The 22,837-nt window shown below is 34.3% G+C and overlaps 1 protein-coding gene across 3 annotated transcripts; it reads right to left on the bottom strand.

The window, feature by feature from the left end:
- Positions 1-21,074: 21,074 nt before the first annotated feature.
- On the bottom strand, positions 21,075-22,755 carry LOC105186725 (glycerol-3-phosphate phosphatase). 3 transcript variants are annotated; one of them, XM_011147123.3, is made up of 5 exons: positions 22,556-22,755; positions 22,268-22,422; positions 21,957-22,205; positions 21,604-21,855; positions 21,075-21,524 (listed from the first exon to the last, which is right to left on the bottom strand). In XM_011147123.3, exons 1-5 carry the CDS (start codon positions 22,558-22,560, stop codon positions 21,181-21,183), a joined length of 1,005 nt encoding a protein of 334 aa, XP_011145425.1. In that variant the 5' UTR covers positions 22,561-22,755; the 3' UTR covers positions 21,075-21,180. The 3 variants fall into 3 exon arrangements, with proteins under 3 accessions (XP_011145425.1, XP_011145424.1, XP_019698568.1); XM_011147122.3 differs by having other exon boundaries at positions 22,541-22,742; XM_019843009.2 differs by lacking the exon at positions 22,556-22,755 and having other exon boundaries at positions 22,268-22,534.
- Between the last annotated feature and the right edge of the window lie 82 nt (positions 22,756-22,837).

The raw sequence follows: 22,837 nt of genomic DNA on the forward strand, positions 1-22,837 counted from the left end.
TGACGAAAGTAAATTTTTGAAATAAAAGTGACATCGAACATCTCGAGATCTCGACAGCCTTGATCCCCGGGAATTATCGCTATACTGAGATAACAATGAATAATAAAATGTGCGCGCGTACGATTGAGAGTGCGAGGCTCGCGCAATGCATGCGCACCATATGTAAATTACACATATACAGGGTGTCCCAGAATTGCCGGATTTTCTCTTAGAGCGTGAAAGAGGGTGCAATTTGGAACTGAAAGTTCCTCTACCACTTTTGGATCAGAATATTATTAGTTTATGAGTTATTAACTAATGAATCTGACCAATCAGATTATTCGACGGGCGGGCATATGGAGTAGGATTCAAGTTTTAATTTTAATCTATAAAACTGAAAATTTTCTAATTCAGAGAGTAGGAAAAAGAAAGATGGGCGTGAAAGGGGTAGGAGCAAGGGAGAGAAGGAGAGAAAGAGAGGGAAAGGCATAAGATTTATCGAGATATAGAAAGTGAAAAACAGTTTTTGTGAAAAACGGCGCCATTGTGTAAATCTAAAGGGCCGTCTACAATGATAGTAAGAAGTAAGCGTAAGCGGTAAGAAATAAACCAATCACAGTCGATTATGACAAGAATAATCAACTGTGATTGGTCCATTTCTTACTGTTCACGTTTACTTCTTACTGCTTACTGCCATTGTAGACCTTTACACCTTATGTCCTTATGCTGCCCCTCCTCTCTCTCCTCTCTTCCACCTGTCCCCTTCCTCTCCTCCCTCCCTTCCACGCCCATCTTTCTCTTTCCTATTCTCTGAATTAGAAAATTTTCAGTTTTATAGATTAAAATTAAAACTTGAATCCTACTCCATATGCCCGCCCGTCGAATAATCTGATTGGTCAGATTCATTAGTTAATAACTCATAAACTAATGTTCTGATCCAAAAGTGGTAGAGAAACTTTCAATTCCAAATTGCACCCACTTTTACCTCCTAAGAGGAAATTCGAAGAGGCAGTTCTGGGAAAGTGTATACAAGGTATCCCAGATTTTGACAGAGCTCATGGAAATGGATGTAGAATGGATTCAGGAGGACAAAAGTCTCATATCATTTTGCGATATTTGCAATAATTATCGAGTTATTAATTATAGAAATCTGACAAGTGAGCGCGCGTTGAAATGAATAATTGGAGGAGCATTATAGCTACTCGGGTTACAGCGCGACCCTATCGACTTAGCAACTGTTGCCTGCACGTGGGGAAGCAATACATCGTTATTTGGCTATGCGCTAGTCTTATTTCGCTGCTCCTACATCTCGCCGCGTGTCGATAACAATTGTTGAATCAACTAGGCCGCGTTGTAATCCGAATACCCCTCTAGTCATTCATTTTGGTGCGCGCTCACTTGTCAGATTTCTATAATTAATCTCGATAATTATTGCGAATATCGTAAAACGATACCATACCTTTTTGTTTATTTTAATCCTACGTCTCCACGAGCTCTATCAAAATTGTTCTGAGACACCTTGTATATATATATACAATATATACAATATATATATATATATAAATACACACATACACACATACACACACAAACGCTACGCATTTGTGCGAATAGCTTTATAATAAAAAAATACGTATACGCACGAGAGAATACGCGCGCATGTGCGTGCGTGTATGTATGTGTATTTACACATATACACACACACGCAATGAATCATAATGAATGGTATTTTAGAAAGTTCAATATCAACCTTACAGAAATACAAAACGGCGGAAAAATATTTCAATTTAAAATAATTACATCAGCAGGCTGACAAAAACTAAAATTTTTGCACGCATTTATTTTTCTAATTCAAAAACTAAGCATCGGATAATATTTTTAAAAGAAGAATTGTCTTAGAATTCATTTAAAAACATGTCATTTTAAGGATAGCAAGTTGTTTTGAATTACCCTGTACACACAGAGAGACATAAACATATTATAAATATACATAGACACATATACATATACTGGAAGATATATATCATATATATATATATATATACAGGGTGATTTAGAACAATTCATTGTCCTTGAAATCTCATGTTTTTTAACGAATTCTAAAATTATTTTCCTTTTTGCAAAATGTTATCCGAAGCTTAGTTTTGGAGTTATAAAGATAAGTATTAAGTGCATGGAAATGTTTTAGTTTTTTTGTAATTATTTTTAATTGAAAAATTGTCCCGTTATTTTATGTTTTTATAAGATATTGAACCATTCTAAAGCGTCATTCAATATAATTCATTGACGCACATATCCTTAAAACTAATAGTATCCTTAGAACTAACAGTTGATACAATGAGCGACGAAAAATTTCATATTCGACACTGCGCACTTCGATATGAGTTCTAGCAAGGAAAAAACGTTACTAAAGCATATGAATTTGCTCTGTTCTTAGGAAAAATATTGTGTGCCATAATACGTGCAAATATTGGTTTCGTAAATCGGTTACTTTAAAGACGGTGACCTTGATGTGAGTAATCGCCCACGCTCTGGAACGTCACGAAAGCTTGAGACCGACAATTTGAAAGCGTTGAGTGAAAACCCGACCCAGACGCAAGTAGAATTTGCAGAAAAGCTCGGAGTTGACCAAACAACAGGTTCAAGGCGACTGCATGGGAAAAATTCAGAAGCTCGGAAAATGGGTGCCACATGAATTGTCGCAAAACAGCATTATCCGTTAGTTGAATACGTGCGTTTCATTGCTTTCCAGATAGCACAAAAAATATTTTTTTATCGAAAATTGTTACTGGCGATAAAAAATAGATTATGTATGATAATCTTAAACGCAGACATTCGTGATGTATCCTGGATAGTCTTCTATATTAGTGACAAAACCAAACGCAGTATCGAATATAAAGTTTCTCGATGCTGATTGTATCAACTATTTTTAAGTTAATGTGCACAAATGAATCATAATAAATGGCGTTTTAGAAAGTTCAACACCAACCTTACAAAAATATAAAACTGCGGGGAAATATTTCAATTTAAAATAATTACATTAGAGGGCTGAAAAAGATTAAAACTTTTGCATACACTTAATAGTTTACTTATTATAGATCGGGTACAAAAGATAAGTACGGATGACATAACTTATCGTCGGACGCAGGCGCTTATGTTGAGCGCCTAATGCGTTGAGTTTATCGATGCACATAATAACACATAATAACAAATAACATTGTACACATCATTTTTATAATCTCCCTTGGACCGCGACCGATGGAATCAGGGGAAGTGTTAACTTCTGTTCTCTTTAATTTCGGTCGTCGTAAGGAAAAAAGGAAAGTCCACAACTCTCGATCGAACCAAATGTATAATTGAAAATAAAATTCTTTATTATTATGGAAATGAACGCGTGCTAATAAGTGGTAAAAGCTGTCATTCTCAAGATAAATAATCTTTACAAAAGAATACAAATTCGTCGGTTTTCTTAAAAGTAAGAATATCTTAGGCTGATTAACTTCCATCCTTCGTTTTTATTTTCCGTTTTTCTCATTTATATTTTCAAAGTTTCAAAAGTTTATTTTCTAGTTTAAGAATGTTCTTATATTCAAATATTTTATCCTCTAACATTAAAACATTTTATTTTAATTTAATTGTAATTAATTTAATGTCATAAAATTTTATATAATTTTATATAATTAATTTAATATAATAATTAAAAAAATTTCATTTGCTATTATAATTACATTAATCCTTATTTTGTGATCATATTAAACCGTTCATACTGGAAAACATTACCGAATAAAATTATCAACCATTGCATTTTATTGTACAATTATATATGCTTGTAAAAGGAGAAAAACACATGTCGGCTTCGCAAACTCTTCTCGAGATATTCGATACGATCATTAACTGAAGTTATGGAAATGACGTGTGCAATATATATCGATAAGCTCGTCGCATTAGATGCTCAGCATAAACACCTGTGTCTGATGGTGATTGCAACGTCCTTGCCTACTTCTTGTACCGGTACATAATAAGCAAATTATTTATCTTTATAACTCAAAAACTAAGCTTTGGATAACATTTTGCAAGAGAAAAAATTGTCTTAGAATTCGTTCAAGAACATGTTCAAGGACAGCAAGTTCTTCTGAATCACCTTGTGTGTATGTGTGTGTGTGTGTCTGTGTGTATGTGTGTGCGCGTGCATGTGTGTGTGTGTGTGTGTGTGTGTGTGTGTGTGTGTGTGTGTGTGTGTGTGTGTGTGTGTGTGTGTGTGTGTGTGTGTGTGTGTGTGTGTGTGTGTGTGTGTGTGTGTGTGTGTGTGTGTGTGTGTGTGTGTGTGTGTGTGTGTGTGTGTGTGTGTGTGTGTGTGTGTGTGTGTGTGTGTGTGTGTGTGTGTGTGTGTGTGTGTGGTGTGTGAATTTCACGCTATAAAGTTCGAGAGGAAATCTTTATAGGACATATCTTCTTAGGTGCATTCACGCTACGAATCTCAATCTATGCAATCTCTATTTTTATTACTCGAAAGATAGAATAGCGAATTATCTCGATAGATATATAGATATATAATTATATACCGCCGCTCCGCGCTTCGGGAGGAAAGAGCCGTTCCGGGCGAAGACGCGAGTATCAAAACGAAACGCGATGGCGGTTCGGATCAAAGTTCCTTAATTAATTGCGCCGTCGACATGTTGTCATCGCTCATGGGTCGAGCAAAATTTGTAGATTCATTCGTGAGTCGCATCCTACACGAGCTGTGGATTGCATTGATCATGTTGGCCGCGAAAGAACGGAGGGCGGATGCGATACAGATTGGTACAGGGTTGGGAAAGTTACTTTTTAAAAGTAACTCGTTACCATTACCGTTACTTTCGGTAAAAAGTAACTCGTTACCGTTACTCGTTACTGATCTTAAAAAATAACGTGTTACCGTTATTTGAAAGTAACGATATCTTATTTCGTTATTTTCCGTTACTTTTTTTTGTTGTAAATCCAGGATTATAAGAAAAGTGCTAAGACAAGACATAAATCGGACATAAGACGATTAGAAATATATATACTAGGTGCGCAACTAAGTTTCCGGGTTTTTTTGATCAATGAAAAATGGAAAAATTCAAGAGAAATACAAAAAATGGTTTATTCAAAGTATCGTCCCTCGCTAGCTACACATTTTTGCCATCTTTCTGGCAATACATGAATACCGCTACGATAAAACGACGCGTCTTTGGACCGAAACCATTCATCCAACCAATTTTGCACTTTTTCGAAATTGGCCAAGTGTTACCCAGCCAAGCCATGCGCTATCGACTGGAACAAGTGATAATCGGAAAAGGCCAGGTCTGGCGAATACGGCGGGTACGGTAGCAAATCCTATTTCAGCGTTTTGATGGTATCCTGGACGATGGAAGTGCGATGGCACGGAGCATTGTCGTGCTGCAATATCGTTCGTGTCTTGTGTCCCATTCTAGCCGTTTTTCGAGCAATGCATGGTTCAAATTGATCAGTTGTTGTCGGTAGCGATGCCCATTGACAGTTTCGTCTGGTTTCAACAGCTCACACGATTCCTTTTTGGTCCCACCAAACGCAGAGCATTGTTTCATTTCCGAAGCGATTTGGCCGTGCCGTCGATATTGATGCTTCGCCAGGTGAAAGCCACGATTTTTTGCGTTTGGGATTCTCGAAATATATCCACTTCTCATCGCCAGTAACAATTCGATGCAGGAAACTCTTTCTTTCATGCCGCAAAAGCAAAATTTCGGAAGTGGCTCTTCGATCTGTTTCTCAGTCAATTCATGCGGCACCCATTTTCCTTCCTTTTGAATTTTTCCCATGGCATGTAAACGCTTGGAAATATCTTGGCGAATCATGTTTAATGCCTCCGCAAGTTGATCTTGTGTTTGCATATCATCTTCATCCAATAACGCTTGCAGATCAGCGTCCTCAATTGTTTTTGGTCTTCCGGAGTGCTCCTTGTCTTCAGTGTCGAAATCGCCACTTCTGAAGCGTTTAAGCCAATCTTCACAGGTAGTTTTCGATGATGCATGTTCGCCATAGGCCTCCTCAAGCAAACGACGTGCTTCAGCTGCACTTGTTTTCAAGTTAAAGCAGAAAAGCAAAGCTTTCCGCAAATGCTGTTTATTTGGCATAAAACTCGATATCTTCGTTGTTAGAAAAAATATTTTTGCGTTGCGATGTGTGTTGATATTACGACTGGTTATTGTTAACAGATGTCCAAGCTATAAAAAAAACACAACTTCAGACATGTATGTCGACTACATGTGTCGTTAGCGCCATCCATCTGTGAAACCCGGAAACTTAGTTGCGCACCTAGTATATATATATACATATTTAAATATTTCTATTATTTTGTTATTAATTGTTGTACTTAATGAAAAGTTTCGTAATTAGTGGATATGAATTTAATATTTGGACATTAGTGCCTGTTGACTTTAAAAATTCATCATTCTTGACTTTGTCATTCATCATAGGCAGATGTCTTATTTGATGTTTGCTATTTGAAATTAAAAAAGTTATCATTGTACTTATCAGATATCAAAAAATTTTCAATTAAAGGAATTCCTAATAAATCTTCTAAATACGTTTGCGCAAGATTTCGCTTATCTCCGGCTAACCAACTCAATTTGAATTTGGGGTGCAAACAGCTGGCAATTATCAATTCTTCTTTTTCGAATGTACAAAACCTAAAATTAAATCAATAAAATTAAATAATAAATATGAACATATTGATTTTTCTTTTTGATCAGATAAATATTGTTTGATGAACATATTAACCAAATTACAACCAGCTTATCTTTCTTTTAAATCTTTCTATATAGCTACAGCCAATGGACGGCAATATGTGAGTCCATCTTTATTGGTTCTCACTAAATCCAGCATAAAACAAAAAATGTATAGAAATTAAATACAATTAAGTTTAATTTTATAAAAATTAAAAAGTAACGATTAAAGTAACGGACGTTTTGTTATTCGTTACAAAAACAATATATTGCCGTTGCTTTTTCGTTACTGATACAAAAAAGTAACGGCGTTACCTAATCATTATTCAAAAAAGTAACGATACCAGTAACGGCGTTACAAGTAACACGTTACTTCCCAACCCTGAATTGGTACTTATATATACAATATGGCTATAAAATTTCAGGACAAAATTCATTCAAAAAGGAACAGATTATAATTGGAAAATCTTAATTATTTAATTTTCAATATATATCTCTTCTAACTTGAAATAGCGATTTGCGCGATCCTTCAGTTTCTCCATGGTATGTTGAAATTCTGGAACTGGAAAGAATTCAGCTCCTTCATCACATTACTCTGAGTCACTGCAGTGTCGTTAAAACGATCATCTTGCAATTTTAATTTTAATTTGAGAAATAGAAATTGTTGAAACCAAATCTGATGAATATGGTAGGTGGTACAACACAATAATATTTTCGGACATGAGTAATTGCCACACGATCACTATGTTGTAAAATACTACAGGGCGCGTTGTTTAATACATATTTAATACATGTACTAATTATTAGCTATTCTACTAATCGCTATTTTACATTTCAAGCCATACGCGGGTGACTCTTTTCGGATTATTTCTTTATCGATGTGAAGTTGTTTTATTGTCATTTTAATCGTCGTTTGTCGGCCTGATGTGATAAAAATGTGAATGTTTTTTGAATTATTTCGTATGTTTTAAATGCACTTTTCTCAAGTTTAAAATAAAATTGTATCGCATATCGTTGTTCCAAAGATTTTTCTATGACAATGATAAACAAACTCGTAACACAAATAACAATGTAGTTCCTACAATAGGCTGATGCAACTTGGTACGTTTGTAAAGGGACTTATTAACGGAGTTTATAAAAGGACTTTAGTAGTATAATTTGAATATTATGTAAGAGATAGCGCTGTTTCTTTAAAAAAAAAATCAGTCCTAAAACTTCATAGCCACATTGTGTGCACATATGTACAAAACCTGTGAAGCAAATATATCGGTCATCTATACACATTTACACACATATACACACACACATGCGCGCGCGTACATACAATACGTACACGACATTCAGAAATCTTTACCTGAATCGCGATTCTGCGTGGAACGGTTCTGAAACAAGTGTGTCCGGCTCTTCAAACTTTAAACAATAATAACTCTTTGACAATGACTAGCATATGATGTATAACGATATATCATTGTGCGAACGAATATGAGCGTATATGTGCGTGTATGTATTATATGTATGAGCATTGTGTGGATGTGTGAGTGCTTGTACGCGAGTACGTGATTTTCTTCGAAATATACTTCTATAAATTGATAGGGGTAAGAGAGAAAAGAAGTTTATTGATATATCACTGTTTCATTCAACAAGCGTACTTAAAGTTACGACGTGACTCGATTTATCGCTATCATTCAAATTGAAAGAAAATCGAAGACGCTATCTTTGCGATAACAGAAGAAGGAAGATAAGATTTTTAGTTTATAATTTTGTCTCTCTCTCTTTCTCTCTTTCTCTCTCCTTTCTCTTTTGCTCTTCTTCTCTTTAAGCGCTCACATCAAGTTGTGAATAAACATATCATACTTAATTAATATATTGAACAAAGAGAATATCATCGTTTAATATAATATAAATATAAATAAATAAATATATATATATGAAAAAATATATATGTATATTGCAAAAGGACATTATGGAACTATATTGCAAAAGAAGAGTAGCTATTATACGTTTACATCGTGCGAATCACAAGGTAGACATATTGATCACTACCGTAATTATTACATGTGTAATGTTTTCTCGTTTTATTTTCGTTTGTTATTTTAAATGTCGTATAATTGGTAAATGAAAAGTCTCTTGTGATCCAGAGTAAAAAGAATCTAGTGTGTTTGACTTGCCGTTCGTTAATTCACATCATTGCTTTTCTACTTTCATTCGAAACGATGTAAAATGCAAATAAAAAAAGTTGATCTGTGTTCAAACATTTTTTCTACTGTTGTGCTGTGATCACAATATTTTCCATTTTTCTAAATTTTTGGTCACGAATCTGGTCCGACGAATCGTTCGCCGAGGTAGCAATCATGAATTGATGTGTTCCCGCGAATATTGGAATATATAATTAAATGCGAACACTGTATAATATATAATTAAACGGCCAAATACCATTATACATAAACACATATACAATAATAATGTAGCAATATTGTACTACTTATATGATAAAAATAATTCTCTCTCTCTCTCTCTCTCTCTCTCTCTCTCTCTCTCTCTCTCTCTCTCTCTCTCTCTCTCTCTCTCTCTATCTATCTATCTATCTATCTATCTATCTATCTATCTATCTATCTATCTATCTATCTATCTATCTATCTATCAATCTTTCATTTTTCTCTTAGAAATTACGTCGGTCAATCGTCCTTCTTCACTATTTTATACTGCGCTGGTAGTGTTCCTCCGTGTTCTTGTTGATCATTCACACGAAACGATGATATTCCACTTTTCAGGATTACCGTGAAAATTCCTCGTCTTGATCTCATTGTTGGCGATTTTTCATCCTTGAATTTCTCGTAGTATAAACGTGACGATTGACCAGTACGATGATAAAAAATAGACACATTGACACTTTCATACATACATACATCTAACACAGTTACATATGTGATAAGAAACGATAATCGAGTTAGTGTCTTTTGAACTTGTTAGATGAATTGAAAGGGACGATGCTGTTGTCTCCCTCCCACTTATCATTCAGTCCTGATTTTCTCCTTTGTCTTCTGTGTCCCCATTTAAATGCAGAATCCACCCGTTCCCCTTCACTCCCCTTAACCCTCTTTTCTACTGCCTTTCTCCAACCCGTCCAACTATCGTGGTGATCCTCATTTGTGCTTTCGCTTCGTCTCTTTTAGATTTCAAGATTCGAGATTTCGGTCATGGTGCTATAATATTTGTACATATACTTATAAAGATCGTTGCATAATATCAATATCGTTGCGATGGATAACATTATTACAGTTAATCCTATTATTATCGCTGTTCCCACTGCTCTATTATCATTGTCACGGATATGTTTATTGTCGTTATTACTCCCTACCATTATTATAGCTATTATTACGATTATTATTACGATTACAATTATTATTTTATTATTATTGCAATTATTGTACTTATATTATTCGATAATCTACATCGAAGTTATCGTCAGTGTCGCTGTTCCAGTCAGGAGAATGTAAAGGAAGGCAAACATTAGAATATAAGACTAGATTCAGGTTTTCGAAATATTTGTATGTATTCCGCCCGTAGCTGTTAGATTACGCAATAATCGCTCTTTTGTTGATGTAGACTGCCGTTTATATGCTGTCACGCGCATTATGCAAACACCTTTCTCTTCGACATAGATAAAAAGTAGCAATATTTACGAACGTATATGTATATATATGCATATGCATATATGTGTGTGTGCGTGTGCGTGTGCGTGTGCGTGTGCGTGTGCGTATGCGTGTGCGTGTGCGTGCGTGCGTGCGCGCGCGCGTGTGTGCGTTTGTGTGCACGCGCGCGCATGTATGTACATGTACATACACACACACACACATACGTACATACATAGTGCGATTTTGCGTCTTATATAGATGAAATTTTTTTATCAATATAGAATCAATTTTCTTGAAACAAAAGATCTAATTAGACCGTACTTACTCCTCAAAAATTAAAACCTGCTGATACTTTGGCGTTTGAATAAAGAGAAAATCGATTCTACGTTGATCAAATTTGCCAAATTTTATCCGCATAGATTGGCAAATAATCGAGCCAAATATTTAACGTATTATTACCAAATTTTATAGCATATATTTGCTACTGATAAAACCACGTGTAAACAATGGTTAACACACACAAGTAGCAAGCATATTGTTTTTTCTTTCAAAGTAAAAACCCCTTTGATTCGAAATACTTGATATTTATCGAAAATGGTGATCATATCAGATTTGTCCAAGTGTGCGTGTCATTAAAATTAATATTGCGACGACGATGGCGACGATAAGGATAACGATAACTGTGGACGATGTGGGCGTGCCAAGGGAGGCGGGATATATTCTTAAAAAGAATATATATATATATAAATCTTATATATGTATAAAATATATATAATATAAACGAAAATAATGATATTAAGGATAATAACTATGACAAAAATGACTGCTCTATACTGCTAAAGTACAAATGTTTTCATTTAGTTGTTTTATAAAACGATATCAATTCGTTAGAATTTAGACTGTGCGCTTATGCTTTGCATTTAGCGCGTCTGTATGGTAACGTTAATTTTTATTTGTCTCACGATGAAGACATCGTGAAGATACGGAACATTATATCAGAAATTGAGAATCGGACGACTGTGTTCAGTGTTGAATGTGAAGCGTGAGCGCAGGCCTAGATTTGTAGCGCGTCGGTACGACATACGCACAACCCGATGCGCGTGTATGTATATTGTATTTATTTGTTAATCTTTAAACGTGTGTATGTGTGCGTGGCGCCAAAATCCACGCGTATATATTTGTACAGGGTGTGTCAGCAGAAATCACGAGCTTTTCGTTGAACACATAATCGAACACGTAAACGTATCTTTTAATTCGCTCGAATTAGTGTCTGGTGTCAATCGTTTCTCGATGAAAAATTTATGAAACATTACACCTCGATAGACAGACATGTTGGCAATAGTATGCAAGCATTCAACATATATTTTATGATACCATTGGAGCGGCATAATATATTTGTAATATGCTTGTTGTAACAAATACGTATTTATTATCTCATACTTTGCAGCAGAAAATCAGTTTGTTATATTGCTGATTAATTGCATCCTCTTGCCGACACGATACATGGTATCTTGCCATAATATTCATAGTATCAGATTGCTTCTTTCATATGCTCCTATAATGCTTCTTATAGGAGGACGCATTTCTACATATATTTATGCTACTATTTTTAATTCTCGAATTCAGTCTCTATGCAGACAATATGTCGAAATTTGTCTATCTGGGTATTTTTTTATTCTGCGATATCTAACGTTAAATTACGATATAACTAACCGTTAAATTAAATCTTTGACATCTTTTAGGTCTATCTAATGTGACGTGAAAAATAAAACTAATTAGTTATTATTAATCAGTTCATTGGTGGGCCCGAAATCAACATTTGTGTCAAAACTGGTAAGAGTAAATAATTTCGTACTTTATATGGAAGCTTATTTATAAAGTTATTTCTTTTATTTACAAGCTTATTTATAAGATTTATTTCTTTTGAGTTGCTGATAAGTCTAGGATCGAAATTCCAAAATTCAAAATGGCAGATCAAAATGGCAGATCAAGTGGCTAACTTTGATATTCTATTATGAATGTGTCAAACTCAAATATGTTTTTTTAATCGCAGATAACGATAAGTAGTTTCCTTCAACATAATTCACCCGCTAATAATGGAAGTAAGAGTATCTACAATAGAATACCGTTCAGGTAACTAGAAGTTGCTATATTGGATTCGCCATTTTAGATTTTACGATTTTAAGATTGGATTCACCATCAAAAACCTAAAAAATATAAACATTGAATATGATCTTTTCCATAATGGAATAATAAAATTAGTCACTTGGAGCTGCCATATTGGATTTGCCATTTTGAATTTCGTTACTAACAACCCAAAAAGCGTCTATAAAGAAGATTTCATACAAAATCAAATGGGGATATCAATTTTACTAAATATTCTTCAAAATTAACAAAATTGAATATTTAAGAACCGCTATATTCGAATTGCCATTATGAATTTTTCAAATTTGATTTCGAATTCATAGACAGCGACTCAAAAAACATGGATATGTCAAGTTTGATGCAAATCCGTTAAAAATTCACAGAATTATTCATGCTGCTCATATATGAGTCATTACCAGTTGTGGTACTTCCTTCTTTCGTCCATATATGAATCATTACCAGTGAACTAATTAATTCGTTTAAAAATGCGTTTAAACTCCTTTAATTTTCATTTAAAGATTGAGCTCCTCGATTGATACCTTGATATTTTTGCGAAAGAGAAGTGAGGTTTTTTGGTGGATATTTTACATATATACAAGGTGTCCGGGATTTTTTAGAAATAAAAAATTATGAAGATTAATCAGATCAAACTCAAAAGAAAAGTCATGTACCATTTTGCTCAAATCGCAACAGTTATTAAGTTATTAATGATTGAAAAGAACCACATCCAGCTCTTTTAATTGATAACTTGAAAATTTGCGTACTCATTTGCGAAGTGGTAAAGGACGTTTTTGTTCAGAATCTACAATTATATGCCGGCTATTGTGTCTGGCGATAGATATGAATATATTGAACTTTGAACCCTGAACCTTGAGCCTGTCGCTAGACACAATAGCCGTCATATAATTGTAGATTAGGTCATTCTGAACAAAAATGTCCTTTACCACTTTGCAAATAAGTATACAAATTTTCAACTTATTAATTAAAAGAGTTTCTAGATGTGGTCATTTTCAATCATTAATAACTTAATAAATATTGCGATTTTTGCAAAATGGTACTTGACTTTCTTTCTTAGTTTGATCTGATTAATCTTCACAATTTTTCATTCTCAAAAGGTCCTGGACACCCTGCACACACACATACACACACACACACACACATATATAGGGTGTCGCAAAACGCATGATTATCCTTTGAAAGTGAGTGAGTGAAAGAGAGTGAAATTCTAAGTCGAAAGTTCCTCTTCCATGTTTTCCTCCGACCATTAATAACAAAGTTATTAACGAAGAAAATCGACCAATAGCATGGCGAGCACGACTTCGCACAGTGCCGTACATTGGCGTGGGACTCGACCCTACGCTGGCGCCGAAATTTGTCTTTATCTGATGATATCAAATAGCTCATTTATCATCCATTTGATGAGTTAATTGATTTATCATTTTTAATCAACAAAAACATAAAAAATCGATTGAAAACAAGTTTAAAAATAGAAATTTTATTAAATGTTATTTTAAATGATAAAGACCAATGGTTTTTCAATGGTGTTGAAAAAGACCGATTTTTTAGAGCGTCTGTTTAAAATGTTGTTCGCAGAAAGTAATATGTGTTCTGTGTACTATTTTATAACGTGTTAATTTATTACAAAAAATTCTCGTTTTAACTTTGGTTTTGTTTTTCTCATGTTTACGTTTTCATCTTCGATGTCTTACGGATTGAGAAATGGTTGACAGAATTATTATTATTTCTTGCACGACATACTCTTTAGTAGCGGTTCCTCAATCCTAAACGCAACGAGATTCAAAACGTAAATAACGAACTGTGAAGAACATAAGAAGAAATGAGGCATTTTTCGACTTTTTAAGCTCATCAAATGGATGATAAATGAGCTATTTGATATGATGATTAAATAAAAACGAATTTCGCTAGCACAGGGCGGAACCCCGCGCCAGTGTACGGTACTGTACGACAGTCGTGTGCGTCATGCCATTGGTCGACTTTCCTCGTTAATAACTCTGTTATTAATGGTTAGAGGAAAAAATAGAAGAGGAACTTTCGACTCAGAATTTCACTTTCTTTCACACCCCCAAAGGATAATCGTGCATTTTGAGATACCCTATATACACAGAATGACATCGAAAAAGATAGCCAAACTTCGGTACCGTATTCTACTTTTTCTAAGAATGGGAAAAGTTATATTGATCCGGTAAATATAGATCCGAAACTTCTTCTTTCCGAAATATAAACACTTTTTTGTTTATGATTGAGTATTGTAGGAATGTTTAAAGCTTACTTAAAGAAATTGCTGAAAATTATTTCCTTCTGCAATAATATACGCTTCACATCGACGTTGCAGAAACTGTCGAAGACATTCAAAAATTCCTGGTATATTCTGAATTTTGTCATATACAACAATAATCCGGTTTTTGAGTGCTTCTAGACTATCAATACTATTATTATCATAGATTAAACTTTAAAGATGTCCTCATAAATGAGAAACTAAAGGAGTTAGATCAGGGGAATATACGGGCCAGGCAATTGGTCCTCTGCCAATCTACTGATTGGTATAATTATTATTAAGATATTCTCTAGTAGTTCGACTAAAATGGGCCGGAGCTCCATTATACATAAATTACATTCGAATGCATATTGCCAATGATACATCTTGTAATAATGTAGAAAGTTCAGTTTCCAAAAATTGTGTATAATTTCTACCGTCGAGTGTAAATGGAAAAAAGTGGTCCAATAAACAAGTCTCCAATAAATCCAGTCTCCAATAAGTTCATACGTTAAAAATTGGTATTAGTGTCGAGATTGATTAACAATATGTGTGTTAACTAAGCTTCAAACATTTCTGCGATACTCAATCATAAACAAAAGTTTATATCTCGGAAAGAAAGAATTTTCCGGATTTATGTTTATATGACCTTTTTTTTCATCCTTTTGGGACCTTTTGGAAACGAAAAATTTTAAAGATTGATCAGATTAAATTGAGAAGAAAAGTCACATACCACTTTGCAAAAATCGCAATAGTTATTAAATCATTAATGATTGAAAATGACCAAACTTAGAAGTTCTTTTAATTAATAAGTTGAAAATTTGCATACTTATTTGCAAAATGGTAAAGGACTTTTTTGTTCAGAATGACCTAATCTACAATTATATGACAACTATTGTGTCTAATTACAGGTTCAAGGTTCAGGGTTCAAAGTTCAATATACTCATATCTATCGCCAGATACATTAGCCATCATATAATTGCAGATTCTGAACGAAAAAGTCCTTTACCATTTTGCAAATAAGTACGCAAATTTTCAAGTTGTCAATTAAAAGAGTCTCTAGATGTAATCTTTTTCCATCATTAATAGCTGAATAACTATTGCGATTTTTGCAAAATAGTATACAACACCTCTTCTCGGTTTGATCTGATTAATCTTCACAATTTTTCGTTTTCAAAAGATTCCGGACACCCTGTATATATATGTGTGTGTGTGTGTGTGTGTGTGTGTGTGTGTGTGTGTGTGCGCGCGCGCGCGCGCGTGTATGTATGTATGTTTGTGTGCGTGTATATATATATATATATATGTATAATACGCATTCATACGCACACATACACGCATATCACATAACATATTCTTCTACTGTATCTGAAAACATGATAAACGCATCCTTCCCTATTTCGTCCATTTCACAAAATATGAGAGGTATAAATGTTCGATTTTTGTCTGGTCGACAATCATAGCGGTAGCGTTTTATGCACAGCGACATTCCAGCAGAACGAACAAATCTCTTTCGGTTATAGCATAGCATTATTACAGAGTAATTCAAATCTACGTCGTTTGATTCTGGTTTTTAAATACGTGTAGAGAGAAAAGGAAAATCAATGAAATTTAAATTGAAATCTAGCTCGTAGTTATTTGATTGATTTTGATAATTTATGAAGTATGTAATTTCATTACTTTGTGATCATTTGACGCAACGGTTGAATATTTATGTTTCGAAGCGTGTAAGTGAAACGAAAAAAAGATATATATATATATATCTTTTATTTAAAAATTTAAAAATATATATATCTTTTATTTTAAAAAATAATAAAAAAAATATATATATATATATCTTTTATTTCGTTTTACTATACATATATAGTATAATTATTTCGTATTTCATTCGTTATGTAATTTAAGAACTAATACTTCTTGGAGTTTCAGACAATCGAAATAACTGTTTTGGAGGAACAATTCGGCTAAAAATGAGGAAAATTCGAGAAGGAGAATACGTGTGGAATCGTATATATAAATACCCGAAAAAGAAGTACTCAGGCAGAAAAATAGAACGAGTATTTAATGTAAGAGATTTATTTAAAACTTGCTCATACAAATTCTAGAAAACGTGAAACGCGATATCTTTATACTTTCACCTCCGATAATAATAGCTGACGATTCGTATCGCGATATATTTTTCAAGAATAGTATTACTCTTGCTTACGAGTACAAGTACTCTTGCTTAGAAATATCACATTTATCTGTAAAAAAATGGAGAAGACATTTTCCCTTTAATAATTCTCTCATATCAGAAACAGTAATGGGCAAGATATATTTCAAATGTATCTCGAAACAGATATAGATATATGTGGAAAACGTATCTAGATACAGATGCATAAATTAAATGTATTTAAATACAGATACTCAGATAGCTGAAAAGTATCTCAGGTACATATCGGATACGTTTAAATTATATTTTATCGTAGCAATGATAATATGTATAAAATATACTGAACAAATCTTTTATTATTTATTAATATTGTTTGTTTATATTAAAATTACACAAATTGGTCGATAGTTTTATATATAAAAAATGCCTCAAACATATCGTCACTTAATCGATTTTGCCGCGGTATTAAAATTTGACTTCCAATGTTAAATAAACGCTCAACCAGTGCTGATGATGATATAATCGTATTGAAAAACAAATGTTTCATATGAGAATAACGTGCTATCGATGCGATATCTTTTTGCTTATCTGACAAATAAGAGAGAACTTCCATGCCGATGGCACTGTCAATTGTTTCCAGGTTATCTTGGTCTTTTAAAAATTTAAAGATTTTTCATTTTCCACGGAAGATGCTGAAAAGCCATCAGAAGATATTCTAGTTTTATTTTTTAAATACGCATATTTCTTTGCTTCTGTAATAAGCAAGTTTTTATAATATTCGTGGTTCAGGGTCGTTTTTGAAAAAATCCCTGCTTCCGGAATCAAGTTTAGCCATTTCAACTTAAGTTTAGGAACAGTCACAGATGAAATAATGTAAGGTTTACTGCACATACTGTCAAAATTCAATACAGTCAAAATTCCCGAATCTTTTGTTAATGCCATCTATTTAGAGTAATTCTCAAGAGTTCGCAACTAGGTAATTCGTGAAATGTCTGTAAATTAATTTTAAATTATAGTAAAGCTGGCAAAACATATCTTAAATAACAATAGTTCTCTCCCTGTAGCAAATCAAGAGTGCATGCTAAACTTTTTATTATTATTACGATATTTTTTTTGGTAAAAATGCCGAATAGGGCATCCCGCTCCTATGACCTTGACTTTAACATATGTTGTCAAGGACACCTTCCTGAGTAACGTGCAAAAAATTTTAGCCGTCGCTCGTTGTTTGTTAAAAAGTTATTGCTAAAAATTTTTATAAATGCACAAGTTGGAAATACGTTTAGTACGGCGCGCTACGCGCGCCCCCCCCGCCCCTATCTCATCCCCCACCCTCCCCCGCCCCTCCTCCCGGTGCTAAATGCACTTGTATCTTACGACTTTATCTTTATGGGAAAAAGTTAGAAATGAAAATAAGGTTAGATTAAGTTATATTACATTGTGCACGAACTTTATAATATTTATGAGTACAGTGAAAAATATGATTTTTTGCATTATTCGGTAATTTCAATTCGTTTTTATACTTAGGACACAATATTCTACTGCGAACAACTTTCTTTTCACATAAGTAATTCCACATGGAGTCAAAATTGCATATAATATTAATAAACTCGTATAAACGCATTTTAGAAGTATTCGTTATACAATGCTCACTGTATGAAGACATTCCAGTAACTGAACGAGTTATATTACCCAAATGCTAAGAACAACAGCGACAACCTCTAGACGTTTCAAAACAAATATTTACGAATTTGTTTACAACACGAACAGGAACAGATCGAACTACAATATAACGTAATCTAATCTAACTTTATTTCCATTTCCAACTTTTTCTCATAGAGATAAAGTAGTAAGTTACAAGTGCGTTTAGCATAGAGAGGAGGGATCGGGGTGAGGCGGGGGATGAGGCAGAGGCGAGGGGGCACGCGTAGCGCGCCGTGCTAAACGCACTTGTAACTTACGTATAAACCAAATTTTTTTTGCTAATAACTTTTTAACAAACAACGAGCGACGGGTAAAACCTTTTGCACGTTACTCAGGAAGGTGTCCTTGACAACATATGTCAAGGTCAAGGTCATAGGAGAGGGGTTCCCTATTCGGCATTTTTATCATTTTTTTTGTTATTGACAAAAATACGTGAAAATGTATCTGAAAAGCCGTTCAGATTATTGTTTTGCATCTAGATACAGTCACCCAATTCGAATGTATCTCAGATACTGGCTCGGGTGCGCGGGAGGTATCTAGGTACTACCCAGCACTGATCAGAGAGCATTGTGTATCTCCGAAGTGGCGGCGACATACATTTGAGTCACTCTGTACGGTTGCGAAGTCACCCATTTCTGACGAAGTCGCAAGTGTTTTACGCGCGTGTACAATCAAATCTCGCAATTTTCGAGTCAACCGTGGTTGGTGGTTTGGTCTTTTAAGGAATAATCTCCCCACATAATATAATTGTCTGAAAGACGTCTTAGAGACATTTTATTTATTTTAGATATTTTTTAGATGTCTCTAAGATATATTTTAGACATTTGTGTCGTTTGGAATATGCCTGTGATGCGTGTGACTTACCAATTCACTGTAAAACATGACTTGTCCTTTAGCGGTGCATATAACATGTGAGAGATTTAGTTGGAGCGAGCGCCACACAATAAGGTTTGTTAGACCTCAATTCGCGTAACTTGTCACTAAGATTATAAATTAATACAGGTTTGCCGACTCATCGTAACTTTCTCTTCCTCTCTCGTTAGCAGCGCTCGTTACGTGCTTGCAATTCGTCGTAACAGACTTACTATTTGAGGACGAAGTTAACATAACATACAAATAATACGCATTGTTGCGGCGGTAACTCTCGTGACAGTTTTCTGGGAATGTTAGATAGATAACTGCGAATGAGAAAAGAAGTATATATATGCGAAAATCTTCGCGTTCTTCTTCGTCTTCGTCTTCTTCTTGTCACTACCTTACTCTTTTTCCCTTACAATTGCACATGGGCGCTTATCCACGCATCAAAATCGCAAATTATTCAGATACTCTCATCGTGTTCAAGTATCGCTTGATATATCGAAGTATATATACACGCGAGAGATAACTTGTGCCAATTAACTAATCATTACTACTAATATGTCGCGTTTAAATGTGAGGAACGAGACGAATGATGAGAGAATTCCGACTGTTAGATCTGGTATATAAAGATAGGAGAAAAGGCATAGGAAATGCGCTAAGGAAATAACAAGAATCGTGTTTAATCGTTAGAATTTTGCGCGGAATTCTTCCTAGTCTACAAAAAGTGTCTACGGTAATTATCCCGTGAAAATAATTACCGATGCGCGAGAAGCCAATTAATTAATTAATCATTACTCCATAGGCGAGGTTTCTCGTCGACTGACATGTTGCGAAGCGTCATTTTCATTGAGATTTGATCAAACATTTTCAAGCGCGCATTATTTTGTCCTAGAATTTTCCGTACGTAGTCCAGAAATGTATTATATCGAGGGAAACTCGTGCCCGATTATTTGATTGTTCTCAGAACGGCCTTTTTGTAATTATTCATTACGATCATTATGTACGTTGGTAAATGAATGTTATTACGTCATCCCGCTACAATATACTGCATCGAAGCCGTTAATAGATTTGTTGTTAAGAGGTTTACTCAACAACAGGTAAACTCTCTTACGAAATCAATATTTGAATGTTATGTAAGACATAAGCAAGTGCACCTAATGTTCTTTTGCGCAAATTAAAATGAGAGAATCGAAGGATCCTGGTAAACTTGTAGAAAATATAAAATATATGATATAAAAAACCGTACACACACATATGCGTGCGCGCGCGCGCACGTATGAATAGCATATTATTATAAATTTACACACACACACACACACATATATATATATATACACACACATATATATATATACATAAACATATCAGGCTGTTCCCCTTATCCTTATATCTGCTTTCTTTTTCCTACATTATTATCTATCCGTCTGAAACGTGTATCATTTTTCTCGAGAAAATGGTGTACTTTTTTTCATATAAAAAGCATTGCCAAAATAAATATGGGGTTGGAAGACTTAAAAACATACACATGCGCTTCAATTACTTGTTCATTTCACTATGCCTCCATTGTATCGTCCTCGCGAGATGCTTGCGTAGAAAATACACTAAGATAAATTGCAAATGCGAATTTTAATATCCTTCTAACCCTACATACATCAACTTATGTTCACATTCGCCTTCCATCAACCGCGAGATTATAAAGTTAATTCTATGAACTTATGATGCTTCGATTTCGAGTTGTTTCAAGTAACATAACATGTCTCCAAGCGCATCGATATAGTAATTCGGCACGAAATCTCGCTCTTCCTGCTGCTTCGATTGTTTCCATTTTTCAATATTCGATAAAGAGCTCACTCCTGTTAGAACTAGCAAAGTCGTGAAACCATAACGGGTTCCAAACAGTATATCAGTATTGCACCGATCTCCAATCATTAGAGTACTCGTCGGCTCAATCTTATATTGTTCTTTCAACACTTTGGCCATGTATTCCTCCGGTTTACCCATAATTATTGCTTTCCTCTCTGCGCAGTTTTCTATACATCTAACTAGACTTCCTGTACCTGTTGTTAAAACATTATAGGCATTTCATTAAAGTATATTCTATTTATATATCTACATAAAATATGTTTTGATGCATACCAGGTATAACAATGTCATTATCAATCGGAAATCTCTCATCTGTATTAGTCCCAATGAAATGTACATTGGGATCGTTCAAGTATGTGGCTGCTTTTATCATTTTTGGATAACTGAAGTGCTCATCAAAACCAACTATAACTGCAGATATATCAGGATCTTTCTCAAAAACGTGATATGACTTGTTCTCAATAATTATATCTGGTCCTATTCCGCAATAGGAAATATCTGCTAGTTCCAATTCTTTTGCAATCGCTATATGATGATAATAGATATTGAAATTAAAAGCAATTGTATATGTTTAATTCATATTGTATTATACAACTAATTCATAAAGAGAAAGAGATAAATCTTACCCTTAGAACCGATGACAAATACCTTTTTAGTAAAAGCTTTACTTTGTAAATAACGAGCTGACAGATTAGCAGTACATATAATCTCATCTCTGTGTGCTTCAAATTGTAGACTTTTGCATTTTTCTACTAATTCATCACGAGTCTTCGTACTGTTGTTAGTTACATAGAAAATTCGTTTGCCCAACTTGCGAAACAGATTTAGAACATCTGATGCATTTGGTAGAGGTGTTGTGTGCAGCCATAGCACTCCTAAAAACAAGATCTGCAAAATTATCATCATGCAAATATATTCCAACATGATTCTTACTCACCGTCGCAATCAGACAGAATAGTGTCAAATGAATTTAGAAATTTTAGGACATCTTGTCGGATAAGTGTCTTTATGTTGATTGCGGACATGATAATTTGTCTATATGAAAATGATAGTGTGTATTTCTTTTTGTCCTTCTCTCTGCTTTGCAAGTATCTGTATGTTCGATGAGATTTCACGATAAATTTTTGACAAATTGCTTTACATTTCCAGTGCTTATTAAATACATTAAACAAAGTCAAATACATTAGACAAATACATTAAACAAGGTCACCTTTGGCTTACGTACGTCATAAGAACATTTTTAGGTTTGTTTCTATTGCGGAACTAGCTGCACTAACTTGCACTGATTCTCTTCCCTTTTTCCCCTTTTTCCCCACTAACTCTCAATTGTATATCTATTTCTGATAAATGTGAAGAAGATGGGCTCTCTCACTGATTTGGCTGAAATTTTGGAATATTGCATATTGTAATGCGCAAAATATAAATCTGAAAATTAAAAGTGTCGCTCTCAAATGAAATAAGAGTTTTGAAGTGCTGAAAAGTGATAGTTCTGAGGTTAGGAAATCTG

Source organism: Harpegnathos saltator, unplaced genomic scaffold (assembly GCF_003227715.2).
Source record: "Harpegnathos saltator strain DR-91 unplaced genomic scaffold, Hsal_v8.6 scaffold406, whole genome shotgun sequence".
Classification (NCBI taxonomy): domain Eukaryota; kingdom Metazoa; phylum Arthropoda; class Insecta; order Hymenoptera; family Formicidae; genus Harpegnathos; species Harpegnathos saltator.

Coding starts and splice junctions, on each gene's coding strand:
- LOC105186725 (XM_019843009.2), bottom strand. CDS start 22,514: ATGTATTTGACTTTGTTTAATGTATTTAATAAGCACTGGAAATGTAAA. Junction 22,206..22,267: donor TATTCTGTCTGATTGCGACG/GTGAGTAAGAAT, acceptor TCTTGTTTTTAG/GAGTGCTATGGCTGCACACA. Junction 21,525..21,603: donor TAATGACATTGTTATACCTG/GTATGCATCAAA, acceptor TTTTAACAACAG/GTACAGGAAGTCTAGTTAGA.